This window comes from Pelobates fuscus, chromosome 5 (genome assembly GCF_036172605.1).
Source record: "Pelobates fuscus isolate aPelFus1 chromosome 5, aPelFus1.pri, whole genome shotgun sequence".
Lineage (NCBI taxonomy): Eukaryota > Metazoa > Chordata > Amphibia > Anura > Pelobatidae > Pelobates > Pelobates fuscus.
This window is the reverse complement of record NC_086321.1, coordinates 371,410,477-371,429,978: the sequence shown is the minus strand read 5'-3', so window position 1 is coordinate 371,429,978 and position 19,502 is coordinate 371,410,477. Positions and strand designations below refer to the sequence as shown.

The following is a 19,502-nucleotide window of genomic DNA, read 5'->3' as shown; positions in this document are numbered from 1 at the left end:
GTCCCTTTAAGCATTAGTTTCACTCAGAAGTTAAATGCGGAGCTACCTATGAAATATGATTAACAGTGACGGATAATAGAAAAGCTAGGATTGGCTGTGCACTCCTTCCTAATTTGGTCAGATCTCAATTCTGGAACTTTCAAGAACTAGTAATTGGCAACAGATACAGGAACTTCCATAGCCAAGTAAAAAACAAACACCATATAGCATGCAATATGATATGGGCAAACAAAAAGATGAAACTGATGGGGATTAAGAAGAAAAAAAAAAAAAAAAAAATCACATAGAAAGTAGAAGTTACGGATTTATTATTTACACACTTTGTAAAGTACACAAATACAGTAGTGATACAAATTGGTTTGTGAACAATAAGTATCGATAGACAGGATTTTATCAGATCCCATGAAAACATTCTGTAATTATGGCAAGTGAGGGTTGAAGCGTTCCCCCTTTCTCCCCCCCACTGAAATTTAATGTTTTCAAATACGCAAAGAATTTGTGTACAGTGGTTAGAAAAAAGTTTCAGAAACATGACATTCACAGATATTTACATAAAACACACGCGTGAAGAATTGTACAAATAACGTGGTGACATGCAGAAAAATATTACATGTTGACTAGCATACACTTACAAGTCTTTCCGTTACAATCCTCAAATATGTAGAAATACTTGGAACTAACGCTCTTACAACAAGAACACAAACGCCCACCTAATGTGTATATATCCATCTAGCAAACAGGACGCCGCCCTGTACCATAAAAAGGTCAAAAAGAATTGTATGCTGCCTGCGGAATAAAGAGCATCAATTTCGCTTTTTAAAATGACATCCGAAAAACAAACAGCTGGATACCTCCCCACACCGTAGACAATATTGCACAGTGAGCAGTTGTTTAGCTTTTAGTGCTAGAGGGTGCAAGTGCTACCCCACATTTGGCTCTCGAAAAGGCTAGGTGAGTTTGCATCCCTCGAGAGGAGGGGGCGAGAACTGCTGATTAAGGAAACAAAAACATTTTCAAGAAGATATCATTGTTATTTTTACAATAGGAGGGAGGGAGGGAGGACAAAAAACAACAACAAAACGTGGCCATCATTTTTGAATGAGGTTTTTTTTTAAACGGAGGAAAAATGTCACTGTGTGTACTTTCTAACAGCCTCGGCTAGCATACATAGAAAACAAAATACTTTACACAAAGTGTTTTCCTTATAAATGTATTCCATTAAGGGTTGGTTGGTGATAAATGCACAGCTTTGCTCCAGAACTCTGTAACTGTACAGTTAAAACCTTTCGCACAAAAGACGCACAAGTCAGAAATTCTCCTAAAAACCACCCATCGCAATCTTCAGCTTGTATTTAATCTCAAGAAACGATCATCCCTTGTTGCACTCCAAGAGAAAAGAAAAATAAAGAGAACAAAAATGTACAAAACATTAAATTAGTTTAAAGAACACAAGCTAGATACAATTTAAGAAAACAAAACAAAGTAATTTTAAAGCCCACTCATGCTCCTATATCTTTTATGCCCACAGTTGTTGCCGCAACAGAACCTCAATTCCAGATCGTTTTCACGAAAGAGAGACGGACAAACCTGGCACAAATAGAAGTGGTTTTAGCAAACAGATATAAAAAACATATAGATACAGTAGAATAAAAAGGGCCCTTGAAAGATAAAATAAAATGGCAATCCTTAAATTGACGTTATAAAAAAATTAAAAATAAAAAAAAAGTTACAAGAAAGAAAAAAAGAAAAATAGTCAACTCTGCCATTTCTGCTGAAAGTGTCACTAGAGGGCTCCACACTACACCTGCTGACCCTGCCTCCACGGAGTCCCATTTCAGCAGCTAGTAATGTAACCCTGTCACGAGATCGGCCTGGTAAAAGCATCTAAAGCTTTGTTTGGATTTGGTTGCTTTTAGAAAGATTTATTTTTTTTTACATTTTTTTTGTTTTTGCTTTGGAAACCATCCAAAGCCCAGCCATGCGCTCTCTTCTCCACGGGAATGTGTTCATCGGTGTACTGTTGATGGAAGACCACTGGAGGCCACCCGACTGGGAATCTGTGGAACGAGAGAGAAAGCGTCACCATTAGATAACACAACCGATTGAGAGAGCGAATTGGGAAAAAATAAAATAGCCATGTTGTACCCTATTGCATGTACACATAAAGATCTATGCACGCACACATACTTACACACTCAGTGTCAAACTAAGAACACTGGCGGCATACAGATCACGGGTCAAGTCTGGTACCACTAACTATGGTCTCAGCTCACAGAGAAAAGCCTCAGGTATCGATTAATTCTTGTTTGTCCCTGGTGCGAGCAGGGATTGAACAGACAGGCCTAACCTCATATTGTGACCCATGGATGCTTTGCCGATTTTACCTGGATATTCTGGTCATGAAGTTTGTACGAATATGAAATAAAAGCTGTAAAAATAAAGGGGCATGGGGGAGGGAGCGGGGGCAAATTAAAAATAAATTTTCCACTTTTCTAATAAATAAATAAGGTAGGTTTGAACACAAACTCCATTCCTGGACAGGGTAAAAGAAAGAACTTCATTTCCCATGATTCTACCAGAAACCAGTCTAGCTTACTTAAGGCATAATGCAACTTAATAAGCATCTGTATACAGTTACAGTGGGAGAGGCCTGGAACATGAAACAACCACCCATTCTATTCATTGTCAGGACAGCTAAACCATTCATCAGGGGATCAGTGAGAGAGCAAAAATTAGGGAGGAAAATAGCATTCCACAGAGAAAATGATTTATTGGTGTGACAGCTGGTTCAACACACCGTGTCGCACAGTAACACATTCTGAGCTCAAACAATCTACAGGTTTACCAAATGCCAAACTGACAGGTAACCAGGGGGAAGGCAGATAGTACTTATTTACTCTAAGCATACTTCTCACTTCATTTTTTTACAATTCTTACTTAATACTAAGAATCGTAATTCGTTTTTCATCCAACTCTGAATATCAGATGCAGTTTAATTTTGGAATATTTTCTAAAATAAACTAGCAGGTGTGCAGATCTACTGTATTTCTGTAAAGAACACATGAAATGCTACGTATACGTCAATTCTTCCGTATCCTAACCACGCTCTTTGAATAAAAAAAAAATTTGCTTGAAATATGGAGTTGAACAGGCTGGCTGGTTCCTGTAGCACGGTTATCTCTACAGGAAGCAGCTAAACGACAGGAGAAAACACATCCATATTCAGCAGAAATTCTAGGTACTGCCATAAATTAACTGGATCGAAGTTCTGCACAACGTAGCACGGTCATAAAACATCTAGATAGAGACTTAGCCAATTTATGTTTGGCCAAATTACACTTAAAGGGACACTATTGCTCACCAGAACAACTACAGCTTAATGTAGTTGTCCTTGTGTCTATAAGCTGGTCCTTGCCAAAAAAAAAAAAAAGTGGGGGTCCAGAACTGGTAACATTTGACAATTTACTTTTAAATTCTGACACCTCGCACTTTAAAATTAATTTCACATTTAGACCAGGGTGGAAAGCAGAGATGAGGAAGGTGTAAAGGATACCTAAACACTCAACCGGATCTGCAAAATAAATTACACTTTAAGCCCAATCACCTTCAATCTTGTAGAATGATCACCAAAGTAAATATTTATATCCCACAAGCAGCCAAAAGCCCTTTTTTTTTAATCCTCTTGAAATAGAGAGAGTTGTTTTTAACAATGCATTTGTGTCAATGTATCCTGTTTTTTGTGCTTTGAACCAATTTCTCAGCCTGGTATCTACCAGTTTACACCATTAACCCCTGAAGAGAAATTGCAAATGATGCAGTTACAATCTGGTCTATTCCAAAATAGAATGTTCTCCCGTTTAATGCCTTGACCGCTGTATAGAGCAGCTGATGCCTAGTGATCAGGACATGTCAAGGTCCAAACAACAGATTGTGAAGACACCAAGACACAACTGTCCTTTAAAAAGGTATACAAGTACAGGAGATATCCCACATGCAGAGGCGGGCATCTTGTACAGGTTCTGATTCTCTGTATAATGGTCACCAAACAAGGTAAAGGTAGAAAGACTAAGGTTTCATGTGCCATGGTTGTAAACATGAAAATTGTTAACGCAGTTCGCATTTACATACATGATGTCACAGGAAACACCTGAAATTATTGCCTGCAATCATATTAATTTGATAACAGTGAAGGTGATGGTAGGTTAGGTTGATCTACAGTGGTGCTACAATTTAAGGAGTTAAAACCTCTGACTGGTCCAAGAATCAGGAAACGTTACTAAGGATTAAAAACACGTATCTGCATAATGAATTAATGACGCCACACATTTCAAACAAGCCAAAGCAGGTAATTTTCGTTAAAGAGAGTGGGATTGGAAGGGTTGAATATTTTATACAAATTCGTGATTTACAGATTACAGTTTAGTTAAATAGGAATTAGTAAGCTTAAAGACGACATTTTTCTGAACACATCTGTTAGGATTTAAATTCACACTGCAGCGAGTTTCATTGCTGTGATGCTCAGTTGTACAAAAATATGGAGGTCCAAGAAAAGAGACAGTTTGGGTCCAAAATAGGAGCGGAGATAAGGATTCTTGGGATGTAAGAGATCAGTTATTTCAGCTCACGCTTTTCTTTACGGATAACAGAAAAGGGACACGAACATTGTGCCATATGTCTTTGCAATCATTAATTTAGGAAACACACACAAGCGCACACACACACAGTGCAAGATGATCCCTTTAGCCCAGGCAGGGTTACAGAATTAACAAGCAGTAAACCAGGTCTCTGCATGCACAACTAGACGTTATGCTAACAGAACTGGCTAGCCTTAAGAAGCTTAAAGGAACGGCTGAAATAAAGATAGGGAGGATTACTAAACAACACTCACCCGGCACTGCCTTCAACCGAGCACGAGGAGAGCAGCTACTTGCCGTGATGTTCGTAAGGAATGCTATTCTGAGGTGGGGAAAAGACAGCTGCTTGTAACTATCCCAAAAACCGAGCACAAGCACTGAGGACAAACTGCTCTGCAGCTTTATATTCTACTAAACACCCTGATCATCTGATCTTTAAAGGGACACACCAGCCCATAATTTACTAGCATGCAAAAATCAAGACAATTGTGAAATTAGCTTTCCATAATGTTTGCATGCTAATAAATGAGTAAAAGCAGGAGAAAATAAATAAATGTTTACTCCATTCCATTGCGCTCCTGGAGTCACTTGACACTCCTATTGCTCCATGCAGTGACAATACAGCTTTACGCTATCTAAAGCCCATGCGCACAATGGGAGCAAGATGTGGGTGTACTGCACAAGTGTCAAAGTCGCCACTCACGCAGTATTCCTGTGCATTTGCTTCCATTAGGAGGGCCTTGCTTCCTGCAAAGTTTAACAGCCAGCACATACCTGAGAAGTTGACATGCGAGAGGTATCTTGTCGGCCGGTTAGATCAGATGAAGAGACATTGACTGGTGCGCCGCGATGCAGTCTCATGCTCACTTTCCGCTCGCGTTCCATCCCGGACACAGGACGGGGAGAAGTGTTTGCTGCAGGGAAAACAAAACATTTTAAATGCAATACAACGTTTTTGGAATTTGGTAATGCTTTAGGTTCACGAAACTGATCCAATTCGCGCATTTTATTCACTTCCTCTTTTGTAGATTAATGATTGACTGTTTTACTGTAGCCTCATAGAATAGCCGCTCAAAGACATAATACAGAACTTATTACTCCTGAATGAAAGTAAACAGATGCAAGGGTCATGAAAATGTCAATCAGAATCCTGTGATTTTTCTTTACATTTTTTTTTTTAAACCTGGAAAGTGATTGGCTGAACTCTTGTGATGCAGTAATCAAGTAACACAGATTACAAAGAACAAACCTTTTATATTGCCTGTACAACAAAGATATCTATCTACCTGAGCTGTGAGAAGCACAACCAATCCCAGATCACTAAAGAAGTCTGAAAATGATCCGGAGAGAGAGGACTCTCACCTGGCTGACTGACTGACAAGCGAGGAAACATATTAGATTAAAAACACATTTAAAAAAAAATAAAAATAATAATAAAATAAAAAACTATAAGAGGTGGTATATAGGTAGCTCCGCTTACCAGTGTGAGAGGTTGGAGTGAGGGGAGTTGGTGGTGTGACCTCTTGGGCACCTCTCACTCTGCCAGAAGCAGTAGAAGGTAAACCGCGAGTAGCAGGATTGCGGGAGTGTCTCAAGCGTTCCTCGCGCTCTCTCCTTTCGCGTTCTGCATCTTCAGCTGCACGACTTGCACCCTACAAGAGGTCAAAATTGCATTTCAGTAATTAAACTCCATCTGTAAGATCTGTGTAATGTCACAATTACTGCATAATCAAACAAGCAAAAATTCTAATAGTTTGCATACAATTTACGTGGGCACTTTACAGACAAAAGAGCGTTACATTGCTTATAGTAAAAAAAAAAAAAATCACCATTACAAGCACAGGAGTTAAGACAAGATGACAAACTCGTAACACTTAGAAAACCACAGAAGGCAGTCTTTTCATTACGGCATTCACGGTTCAGACAAACTAGAAAACCAAGATTGGTACAGATGCACATATTTCCTTACAGTATTGCTGGCACAAAATATAAATTTACAAGAAGCGGATTCTGAAGCGGAAAGTGTCATGTGAACAATTCATAACTAAGCAAATAAAGATTTTATTGCAAACATAAAAGAAAAAACAAACTAACAATAACATTTTAAAATACAACTTAAGAATAAATGCAAGAGAAGCAGCTTGTGTTAAAACAGATGCTTTTTCTTTTGGCCAGCTTAGTGGTTATTAGGACACACTTGACCCCTAAAACACTAAATTGCTGAGATGCTTTGTGTGTGCACAAATAGTGTAGATTTCAGTAGAAATTGACACTTCTATAAATTAATCTTGTTACTTCCCCCTGGCTGTCAATCAACAACTGGTCCGGTTACTTCCTGGCTTGATGATAGGCCTATCACTGCTTCCACTAAGAAACAACCAATAGAACAAGTAGTAGAGAGGGACTGGGTGTCAAGACACACAATCAGCATCAAAGAGACTGAAAACGGTTTTAAAATGAACAGTGAAATGGTGCCACGGGACTTTAGAAACCATAACCTTTAATGATATCATGGAGTAGGGCACGACTGATTATCAGTTTTACCGATATTATCGGCCGATATTCGGTATTTTCAGCAATATCGGTATCGGCCAATATAGATATCGATTTTGCTGATAATACCTCCTAGGACTGCTGGGCTAATTACAAGCCCGGCGGTCCTGGATGGGGGCGGCAGCAAGTGCTTACTTACCTTCCCAGCAGCTCCTTCAGCTCCCAATGTAACTCATGCGAGTCCCGTGACCGCAGAGTGTTGCCACGGGTTACCATGGCGGCACGCAGACTGAGATTTACACTGGAGAGCTGAAGGGAGCTGCTGGGAAGGAAAGTAAGCACTTGCTGCTGGCCCCTCCACTGCTCAGTACATGCCACAGAACCACCTGGGAATGCCATAACCCCCGTCCCTGGCCAGGTAACAAGCAGGAAGGGATAAAAAAATAAAATAAAAAAATAAAAATTAAATTTTACACAAATTACATCCCTTCAGAAACACACACACTGCATTTTTTTATATACACAACTATAGAAACACACACACACACACACTACACAAACACACTGCATTATACACACACAAATACACACAGCTCCCCTGTCTAAACACACTGCATCCAGTACATGTGGCATGTATATTTTGTGCATTTACCTTAAGAAATTGTTTCTTTTTTCAAAATGGTAAATGTACAGAATATCGGCAAGTTATCGGCTATCGGCCTGAAAGTTCATATATGATCGGTATCGGCTCTAAAAAAAAAAAAATCAATATCGGTCGATCCCTATTATGGAGTCTAAAGATGACCTTCAAATATAGGATGTATTGAAGTTTGCATATGTTTTTTTCCCTCTTAACACCTAGATGAGGCAGGTGTAACTCAGTGGCAGGTGATAATTTTACCTTTTAAACCTGGAAACCTTGCGTTAGTGTTTAGTAATAAGGCCTGCAACATGGAAACAATCGGCAACAATAGTAACAGCCATTTCTGAAAATTACCGTTACTAGCTTATAGCTAAATGAAGCAAACCCATACTCTTTAATTGCGCTCATCTATCAGCAAATACACAACCAATAATAAAATAAAATGTAAGAAATCATTTACACTTGTTTTACAAGTGTTTATAAAGCGCCCAATTGAAGAAAGATGATCTCTAAATTCTGTTGGCGAGGTTGTAACGAAGTAGGTTCAATGTTACATATGTGGTGGTTTTGCCCTTATATACAAAAATATTGGAAGGAGGTACAATATGAGTTGTCTCGTATTACTGGTGAAAAGATTGTTTTAACCCCAGAATTGGTTCTGTTTCATTTCATACCTAGTTACCGCATAAAATAACTAAAATCCCTCCTGCTTGGTACTCTTTCAATAGCGAAATGGTTGATTGCTGTTAATTGGAAAGCAGGGAGGTTGCCAAAATGGTTAGATGTGGAAAGGATCATGCAGAGAAATAGAGCATTAGAAAGAGAGGATGAGCAATTAGGGGTATATATAGCCCCGAATTATAGGTGGGCCATCTGGGATGAATATTGTTTAACACATGGACAAAATTCTTTATAATTCTTTATAGGCTACTTATTCATCAGCTCACCTCCCCATGAAACTTCAGAACTAGGTATGTGAGATGTGTGTGCTTGTGGTTCATGGGTATTGAGGGTTTGTGACCCGGATATACCCCATCTTCCCGGGTTTTCCATTTTTACAATCTTTAGAATATTTCTTCACATATACATATATACATATATATATATATATATATATATATATATATACATATATATATATATATATATATATATATATATATATATATATATATATATATATATATATATATATATATATATATATATATATATATATATATATATATATATATATATATATATATATATATATATATATATATATATATATATATATATATATATATATATAGGATCACCAGGGGTTTGGTGAGGAAGTTGGGCAGATGTGGGAAGGGTGCAGGTTATCATTTGTAATTTGGGTTTACCATTATAATAAGATAGTATGTATTGACTGCTGTATATGCTTTTTGTATCTTTTTGGTGTAACCTGCTTCAAACCAATACCTATGCTGAGTGTAATGTATGCTAATGACTTTTTTTTTAAATGTATTTTGTGATAATATTAATAAAAAATATATTTAAACATAAAAAAATAAAGCGCCCAATTCTGGCCCGCCCATGCTGATCAGACGGGCTAATGAGAGCTCCTCACTGACCTCACAAAATCAGTAGTCAAACTGCGTGTTTTGCACCAATCGACACCCTTACTGACTTCTTAACTTATCCTGTACTCAAGGGTATTTTCCTTTGTCGATTCTCGCCTTCATTTCGAGCCATTTGCATGGCATTGTAGACATTGATCTGGCCCACACTGCGGACAGGTCAGGGCCCGATGTTCCGGTCTAGGGCAGCCTGTATATTCGAGTTTATAGCTGGAGCCCTGTCGAACCCCCTCCTTGGACCGGTGGGGTTTTTTCTGGTCCCCACAGCAGAGGGTACAAGGGGAAGAAGCTACATGAACACATCTTGCACTAGTGCAGTACCAAACCTCACTACAAGATGGCTGTGAAGTTCCCAGAAGAGCATGATCTAAACCCAGGTGATATATTGACTCAAATCGATATCCTATGTGAGGTTTTGGAGTCAGTTATCTGGACAGCGAACTCTGACACCATCTGCTACCTACCCTGTGAAGCAAGATCAGCACCAACAAGGTGTGAGACCTAGGAGACCTGTACCGGGTGTATTTACATCACCTAGCGACGACAATCTAATCTAATTTGTAGCCTACCTGGGCTGAAAGCCATGTGGGGCCCGCCCTCATGCCACCACACCCTCCTGTAAAGGGCTAATTAAGGGAAACACCAAGGAAAGCTCTTACCTTTGTTCCCGGACCCCTTGCATTCCCTTAAAGGAAAAGAACTTGAGCATTCTGCGATGCGGGGTCCACTGTGACATGGTGAAGGCTCATTATTCAGCTCGAGGCTGGCGTGTCTGTTCTCCAAGGTGTTCATTCCAACCCAATAGGGGAATTGGCTGCCTGCTTCTATAACCCTGGAACAGTGGTCTTCTTTTTCAGGCCTTACCCTGGTGCTACCATTTCATGCATCCTCCATTTTCGTCAAAGACGCCAACAGCTTCTGTGAGGCCAGAATGTGGTCTAGATAGTCAGCTAACTTTATTGTCTATAGGCTTTCTTAGCGTACCTAAATGCCCAGTTCTACCTACAGTTTAACATCGCAGCGCATTTAGTCGAAAAGGCTATTCACCTGACCGTAGAGTTGGCTCCTATCTCTGACAAGATACTTTTTATTACTCTAAACATATAGGCAGCTACTACCTTCCTTATGCATTGTATCTGTACTTCACACCACAGCCTTTTAGGTTCAGCTGCGTGTAGCTACATATCCAAAAGTTCACAAAAATATAAAGTGCCCAGTTTAAAATGTGATTTGCTTCATATAGAACTGAAATATATTTTTATCCATGTATACACGTGTACACTAGTGCAGAGTACTCACAAATTTCAGCATGTTCCAGTCAAACACATAGTCGTAGGAAAAGCCTTGGCGGTGGAACAAATTCCGGAAGAGCTGTCGTAGGTAGGAATAGTCGGGCTTATCATCAAAGCGCAAAGACCGGCAGAAGTTCAGGTAGGTGGCAAACTCGGCTGTGTAGAGAGTAGGAACGCGATCAGCTAAACAGATTAAATGCAATGTATATAATAAGGCAGCAAATGCTACTAATGGCTGAAGTATGAGATTTCAAATAGAGCAATGATCTATTGCAGATACACTGAAAACAATATATTTAATCATTTGTTTCATCCTATGAACTAAAGCGAATGCTTCTTCACACGCATGGCAGATGTAGACACCCATCAGACAGTGAATCAAACTGGGACAAGGACAGTGATTTATCGGCATCACTGTGTTTGATCTCCTGTGCGTGACTTGCTATTAGGGAAAACAAAGCATAATGAAGTCCACCAGAAATTTTAAAGGGGTTTTCTAATCACAATGCTCAATAGAGCCCGCTGTAGTGATTATGGTACTAGAAATCCCCTAGTACAAAAATGTGTTTCAGCTGGTTCCAACCAATCAAATTCCTTTTAAATTAATACACAAACAAATAAATAAGACTCCACAGGTAAATCCCAGACTGATCAAATTGTTTAGACATAGATTAAAAGGAATTTGATTAGTTCGAACCAACTGAAATGCATTTTTTGCACGAGTCTACTAGAGCCCAGTCCTGGTTGGGAGTCAAATAATTTGTGAGCATTTTAAGAATTCCTGGGCATCCTCAATCAATGCTGTCTTCACAAAGCTTAAAGGGGAAATTTTCATTGTGCTTTAGCAATATTACTTTGCACAACCTAAAATATGGCTAAGTGTGTCTGACCTCTTACCAGGGAACAATGTAAGGAGACTCCCCCATAACCACTACAGGAGGCGGTACAAATGATGGTACTTAGAATGCACTTTAAATCTGTGTATTTTTTTTTTTTTTTTTAAATACTACTCGTGAATTATTTCAAACAGCCTTTAATCGCAGAGTGAAGCCACAACCTCCAGCTATTTCCCCAAAGCAAACAGTCATGCTGTGTACACAGAAGATCCCAGAATAATATTGATAAGGAATTCTTACATGGATAACCTTTGCAGAGCACCTCGATAGGCGTTGACATTTTCTTTTCACTGATCCGCTCATATTTTTGCCTTTTGGTAGCAGCTTTCAGCCCTTGCCATGGGAGGGAACCCAAGTTAAAATACATAAGGACATACCCTAAAGACTCCAGATCGTCTCTGCGAGATTGCTCTGAGAAAAGAGGAAAATAAATACATTTTACAGAAAATGATATAGAACAATTTATTAGATTCCAAAAACGCTGAACATTGTGGAAGAATGACTAAGGCTATGTGCAAAATAAGTTACTTTTAAAGTCAAACTGATTGCTGCCTCTCGAGTTTATCTTCACAGAGCTAAAGAACCAGGAAGTAACTGAACTGGTTGTTGGATTTAACAGCCGAGGGGGTGTATCATTTATAAAAGAGGAGCCCTAAACTTATCGTTTTTAAATATATGGCTATTTTGCACTCTTGTACAAACACTATGTGCGGTAGCAGATATATGAATTTCTATTTAAATAAAAGAAGGAAATGTTATAAATGATTTTTAAAGCACTACATCACAGTTATATGAAGGTATTGATGTTATACATTGTTTAACCTATATGTTTACCGTTGATGTTTGCATGCACAGTGTACTGATTACAACGGTCTCAATATTTATTTATAAGATATTTTACCAGGATGCATACATTAAGATTTCTCTCATTATCAATCTTGTCATTCGCAGTTTTAAGATGATGATGGCTTTAACGTGTATATATAACAGCATTCTGATGCAAAGTGCAATGCAGGGCTTAAATCATTAACGGAGTCACCTGATTACTCTCAGCCAATCGGCTTAGCCTTGCAGGGTTTAGCTCAGACAGAGTTTCCACCTCTCCATTGGCAGCACCAGGTAATAAGTCAAACCATTCTAAAACAGTCTGGCTCCTTACAATAGTGGGCGCCAGGGCACCATAACCACGAAACGTGTGGCCGGGTCCATTAAAAAAAAAAAAGTTTACATTCTGAAGAGTTATCTTGCTTTGTCCTGCCAATTAATTTACTCAACTAATTTCAGCAAAGTCAATATGGGAGGATATATCAGGCCCCAATAAAAAAAAAAAGAAAAGAAAAAAAAAGAAAAGAATATAATTTATTGTAGATTCCCCCGCAAGATGCTTCATGAGTTGGCGCAAGCAGTGCTGGTGAGAAACATGTAGGGTGCTGAAGGAAACCACCAAAACATTTCCTTTCTAAACCTGACAAAGAATAGTTTAAATGTATCGTCCAAGTGTCATTGTGCAAAACAGGAATTCAGCACACATCCCCAATTCAGACCACGTTCATACACTTACCTATACCAAGGTGAGTATTGATAGAAGCATAACGGGCAGTTCCTGTCAAATTCTTGTTTTCACGATAGGGGATGTGCTGGTGTGTGCGAGCGTCTCGATATTTTTTGGCGAGCCCAAAATCGATAATATACACAAGGTTTCCTTTTTTCCCAAGCCCCATCAAAAAATTATCTGGTTTCACATCGCGATGGATGAAGTTTTTGGAATGAATATACTCAATACGGCTAATCTGTTAAACAGAGGAAAAGGGGCCACTTAAATTGGGGTATAAATTACATATAAACACAAACTGCGAAGGGTAAAGACTGCAGGGTATAACAATGTATCCTCTAAATTATGGCAACGGACACAAGTTCTAGGCCACCAACATAAAGGGGAGGTCGGGGGTGGGAACACTTATTGGGCAAAGCTGGAAATATTTTGCCTTTATTTTGAAAGCCTGCTGATCAAATTTCAGAACTTAGGGAATAAATCCCAAATAAAATGGGAAAGGGGAGGGGGAGAAGGGGGGTGTTAATGTTCTTCTCTACATTTAGAACAACCCAATAGCTACCAAGCACAAAAAAGGCAAGGAAGGAACCATCAAGTGCTCATGTGCCATTTCCATGCAAATAAACAAATATAAACAAACACACCCAGGGCCTGATGGGGTGATTAGGTTGGCCACACAGAAGGTGGTGGTGATGGTTTTATACTTCTCTTCAACCCATTGACCACATCAATAGCATTTGGGGTGAAGGACTGGGCAACTGTCTAAGAACTGATAATTCCTTTGAGCTATATGAAAAGTATGGTTTACTAGACACTGCTAATCATTACAGGCAACAGTATCAGAAATGACCTGCCCTCTAAGCGCATATATAGAAATTCTGCACGCCTTCTACAACCTCACCAAATCAGCCCTCATCATTAAATTCCAACCATTGCCACTTTCCTTTATTTTCACTGTCTTTACTTCCCTGTGCAGGATCTCAACACCCAGGGGCCTCCATTTTGTTCACCTCTGTCCATGATGTCTACAGTTTGACATTCTCTGGGATTCAATGGAACTTTGTTTAAAGGGACACTCCAGGCACCTGAACATCTAAATGAAGTTGTTATGGTGCCAGGAGTTAAACCATTCTCAACCATAAAGTTGCATCCAACGGCAATGTCCACTCCCGCCCTGGCAGCTTCCGGCTGCTGAACTTTCAGATTCAGGAACAGTGCAGTGCCGCTGGGCAGGAGCATCGTGAGAGCAGTCAGCTGACACACTCAGCCAATCAGTGACTCCCCATTTACTAAACTGGCTTGAGAAGAAACGCACTTTTTCCCAGCTAGTTTAGTGAATGGGGAGTTACTGACTGGCTGAGAGCATCAGCTGACTGCTTTCAGTCAATCAACGACGCCCCTACTCAGGAGCACTCTAAGGTTCCTGAATCAGAATATATAGAAATGCATGCTGCTGCGGGGAAGTGGACATCGCCGCTGGAAGCAACTATAGGGTTCAAACATTCAATTATAGCACTTAGACTGCGTTGAGTGAGGTATACAGCAGAGGCAAGTGTAGGACTCAGATGTCCCTTACACTCATTCAGTGGAGCTTTCCTGCTACCCAGATACTTTCTCTACACGAACGGGTGTGGACAATCATTTTCCATGTTTCACCGGCTGTGTGCACAACACTGGGTTTGATCTAAATAAAGTTAAAACACACAAAAACCCACAGCCAAAAATAAACCACCCACCACAAAATAACAATTAAAGGGACACTATAGTCACCAAAACAACTTTAGTCTAATGAAGCAGTTTTGGTGTACAAATCCTGTCCCTGCAGTCTCACTGCTCAATTCTCTGCCATTTAGGAGTTAAATCACTTTATAAACCCTAGTCACACCTCCCTGCATGTGCCTTGCACAGTCTTCCTAAACACTTCCTGTAAAGAGTCATCTTAAGTTTATCATTCCTTTATTGCAAGTTCTGTTTAATTTAGATTTACTTGCTAGAACCTGCAAGAGTCTCCTGTATGTGATTAAAGTTTAATTTGCTGAGAAAGAGATACAATTGTTTAAGGTAAATTACATCTGTTTGAAAGTGAAACCAGTTTTTTTTTCATGCAGGCTCTGTCAATCATAGCGAGGGGAGGTGTGACAAGGACTGCATAAACAGAAACAAAGTGATTTAACTCCTAAATGGCAGTGAATAGACCAGTGAAACCTGAGAGGCATGATCTGTACACTAAAACTGCTTCAGTAAGCTAAAGTTGTTTAGGTGACTGTAGTGTTCCTAAACGTAATCACTAGATCCCAGACAGAGGTTCACAAAGAACAGGTGAGAAAGAACTGCACTAAATGCTACCACCAACATATATGTGCTGTAGCTTGGCAACTGGTAACAAAGCCTGTATACAAGTTACAGGTAACCTTGTTTTGTCTCCAACTGCTCATATTACAAAGCTCTGACAGCACCGAGGAAGCAGAGATGTGTTTGTCACCAGGAAATGAATGTGTAAGCATAACCCATTAGCCGGCAATCTCGCTTCCTCAATTACATGTCTGAGAAAACGATGAAATGTCTAAGGGTTCTGTCGGGCATTTGAAAATTAAGAAAACACACAAAATAAATCAAATCGTCACAGTTGAAATTAAGGATCTTACTAGAAAAAAACAGGGGGGGGGGGGGGGGGAAATACTACAGGCAACAGTTGCTAATTTCCCAACGCCAGTTTTTTTGGTTGCGCAGCAGCGTAAATTCTAGACTAAAAGTTTTTAGAAAGAATTTGAGGAAAGATAATCACCATCTGGTCAGCGAGGAGAAGAACTGTTTTCAAGCTAAATTTCCTGGAGCAGAAATTAAAGAGATCTTCAAGACTGGGTCCCAGTAATTCCATGACCATAACATTGTAATCCCCCTCCGCTCCACACCACTTTATGGTAGGAATTCCCACTGAAAATGAAAAGGAAGTGTGAGTACAAAGATGGCTTCCTGCGTTCAGGCAGGGCAGAGCAGGACTTACGAAGACTTACCTCCTCCTTGCATCATTTTGTAAATCTTGCTCTCTATGTGGAGCTGAGGATGCTTTGTTTTGACACATTCCAATTTAATGGCCACTTCTTCTGCCGCAGCAATATCGGTACCTAGAAAAAGATTATCACAGTTTTAATACAAGCACTGTAGACACGCACAGAGTATGATGGAACCTTGCGAAAGAGAAACTATGATCTGAAACTAACACAATGATCTGATTCAAGGTCACATCCAACCTGTACCAATCCTCAGGGCAATTAAGGCGAGTGAATCATTTCAACAGGTTGTAAAAGAGGAAACCGCTGACTAAGTTATGATTAAACAATAATGAGAGGGGACGGAGAACTGAAATAGGGCCACTAGCTATTGAGAGAATATAAACACCAACGCCAAGTGGTGATACAGAATACAGACCAGCGTAGATAGCCTCGCACGCAGGGGAGGGGGGCGGCCAGCGCAGGCAGCCTCACACGCAGGGGAGGGGGGCGGCCAGCGCAGGCAGCCTCACACGCAGGGGAGGGGGCCGGCCAGCGCAGGCAGCCTCACACGCAGGGGAGGGGGCCGGCCAGCGCAGGCAGCCTCACACGCAGGGGAGGGGGGCGGCCAGCGCAGGCAGCCTCACACGCAGGGGAGGGGGGCGGCCAGCGCAGGCAGCCTCACACGCAGGGGAGGGGGGCGGCCAGCGCAGGCAGCCTCACACGCAGGGGAGGGGGGCGGCCAGCGCAGGCAGCCTCACACGCAGGGGAGGGGGGCGGCCAGCGCAGGCAGCCTCACACGCAGGGGAGGGGGGCGGCCAGCGCAGGCAGCCTCACACGCAGGGGAGGGGGGCGGCCAGCGCAGGCAGCCTCACACGCAGGGGAGGGGGGCGGCCAGCGCAGGCAGCCTCACACGCAGGGGAGGGGGGCGGCCAGCGCAGGCAGCCTCACACGCAGGGGAGGGGGGCGGCCAGCGCAGGCAGCCTCACACGCAGGGGAGGGGGGCGGCCAGCGCAGGCAGCCTCACACGCAGGGGAGGGGGGCGGCCAGCGCAGGCAGCCTCACACGCAGGGGAGGGGGGCGGCCAGCGCAGGCAGCCTCACACGCAGGGGAGCGGGGCGGCCAGCGCAGGCAGCCTCACACGCAGGGGAGCGGGGCGGCCAGCGCAGGCAGCCTCACACGCAGGGGAGCGGGGCGGCCAGCGCAGGCAGCCTCACACGCAGGGGAGCGGGGCGGCCAGCGCAGGCAGCCTCACACGCAGGGGAGCGGGGCGGCCAGCGCAGGCAGCCTCACACGCAGGGGAGCGGGGCGGCCAGCGCAGGCAGCCTCACACGCAGGGGAGCGGGGCGGCCAGCGCAGGCAGCCTCACACGCAGGGGAGCGGGGCGGCCAGCGCAGGCAGCCTCACACGCAGGGGAGCGGGGCGGCCAGCGCAGGCAGCCTCACACGCAGGGGAGCGGGGCGGCCAGCGCAGGCAGCCTCACACGCAGGGGAGCGGGGCGGCCAGCGCAGGCAGCCTCACACGCAGGGGAGCGGGGCGGCCAGCGCAGGCAGCCTCACACGCAGGGGAGCGGGGCGGCCAGCGCAGGCAGCCTCACACGCAGGGGAGCGGGGCGGCCAGCGCAGGCAGCCTCACACGCAGGGGAGCGGGGCGGCCAGCGCAGGCAGCCTCACACGCAGGGGAGCGGGGCGGCCAGCGCAGGCAGCCTCACACGCAGGGGAGCGGGGCGGCCAGCGCAGGCAGCCTCACACGCAGGGGAGCGGGGCGGCCAGCGCAGGCAGCCTCACACGCAGGGGAGCGGGGCGGCCAGCGCAGGCAGCCTCACACGCAGGGGAGCGGGGCGGCCAGCGCAGGCAGCCTCACACGCAGGGGAGCGGGGCGGCCAGCGCAGGCAGCCTCACACGCAGGGGAGGGGGGCGGCCAGCGCAGGCAGCCTCACACGCAGGGGAGGGGGGCGGCCAGCGCAGGCAGCCTCACACGCAGGGGAGGGGGGCGGCCAGCGCAGGCAGCCTCACACGCAGGGGAGGGGGGCGGCCAGCGCAGGCAGCCTCACACGCAGGGGAGGGGGGCGGCCAGCGCAGGCAGCCTCACACTCGGGGGACACATTACTGTCAGGAGTCCTAGTTTAAAACATGTTCATACCAGAGAAGACATTTTTGAAAGCTCACTGAAGGAAGGCCTAGAATTGGCCATATCACAGGAAGGCCTATAGAGAGAGACTTATCTCAGCCTTCCATCCAGAACTAGAGCCCAGCCATATCCTCTTTAGTAAATACAATCAGATTGCAGAATAATTTCCTGTCTGGGAGAAACAGTCTAACACCAATTACATTAAACATAATAAATACAGCAAATATTGTACAGGGGGACCAGGTGATATTGGGGGTTCAGCCCCTGGGTGAAGGGTTTTGGGGGTCTATATTGAAATGTAATATTCTATGAAGGAAGAGAGATGTTTAACCCAATTAAAGGGACCCTGTGTGATAATTGGGGTACAGACCAGGATGAGGGTCCCCTAGTTAAAAGAAGGGGTACACACACTAAGTGGGGTGTCTACATTTGATCCCCAAATTAGAGGGGTGCACAGGGGGTCCTTGTCAAGCCCCCCCACAGCACAGGAGATGGGACTAAGCCAGACCCCCTATTGGAGTACAGGGGCCCCCCAATGGGTTATACCCCCCACTGGGCCCCCACACCCCGCAAGGCCTGCAGCACCTTACCCAGGTAAATGTCTCCAAACGAGCCGCTGCCGATCTTGCGGCCTAGCCGGTACCGGTTCCCCACTCTCAGCTCCATGTCCCCGCTCAGGCCCTCTCCTTCTCCCCGCAATCAGCTTCCGTCCCCGGCGCACTTTTCACCATCGGTTCCCAGGTGTCATCGGTGACCAGAGTCCACAATATGGGGCTGGGGTGACAGTGCGCAGCCTGCTCTGGGTGTCCCAGCCTCTCTCGCCGTCCGCCGCCGCTCCCAGCGGAAGGATTACAGCGGATTATACCCGAGTCTCCTCCGCTCCCGGTAAACAAGCCCGAGAAAGGCTGTCAGATAGTGCTCGTGACGTCACTCCACCTAGCAACAAGCTGGGATGCGATGGGTGGAGCTAGATATCACATGACTCCTCCCCCTCCCCGGAACAGCCACCAAATGATGGGCCCCCATGCGGCCATGTTTGGGTATTGCAGGTTACAGCTGTGTGAGGGTGGATACACTGTAACTGGGAGATAATGTAACAGCAAACAGTGACACTCTGCCTCCCTAATGTCCACATTTTGGGCTCTGGTCCTCCTGTCCTGATTTTGTTCCCAGTCAGCATCGTGACAGCTCATAATAAGTCACACTCACACTCCGCTGAGGACACTAGGACTATGCAGACAGCATGATTAGTCACACTCACACTC

The 19,502-nt window shown here is 43.7% G+C and overlaps 1 protein-coding gene across 2 annotated transcripts; it reads right to left on the bottom strand.

Annotated features, from left to right (window-relative positions):
- Positions 1–291: 291 nt before the first annotated feature.
- On the bottom strand, positions 292–19,185 carry CSNK1D (casein kinase 1 delta). 2 transcript variants are annotated; one of them, XM_063456186.1, is made up of 10 exons: positions 18,828–19,185; positions 16,132–16,242; positions 15,903–16,051; positions 13,127–13,355; positions 11,806–11,976; positions 10,677–10,825; positions 6,115–6,286; positions 5,414–5,548; positions 4,889–4,961; positions 292–2,057 (listed from the first exon to the last, which is right to left on the bottom strand). In XM_063456186.1, exons 1-9 carry the CDS (start codon positions 18,901–18,903, stop codon positions 4,924–4,926), a joined length of 1,230 nt encoding a protein of 409 aa, XP_063312256.1. In that variant the 5' UTR covers positions 18,904–19,185; the 3' UTR covers positions 292–2,057; positions 4,889–4,923. The 2 variants fall into 2 exon arrangements, with proteins under 2 accessions (XP_063312256.1, XP_063312255.1); XM_063456185.1 differs by lacking the exon at positions 4,889–4,961 and having other exon boundaries at positions 5,409–5,548.
- Between the last annotated feature and the right edge of the window lie 317 nt (positions 19,186–19,502).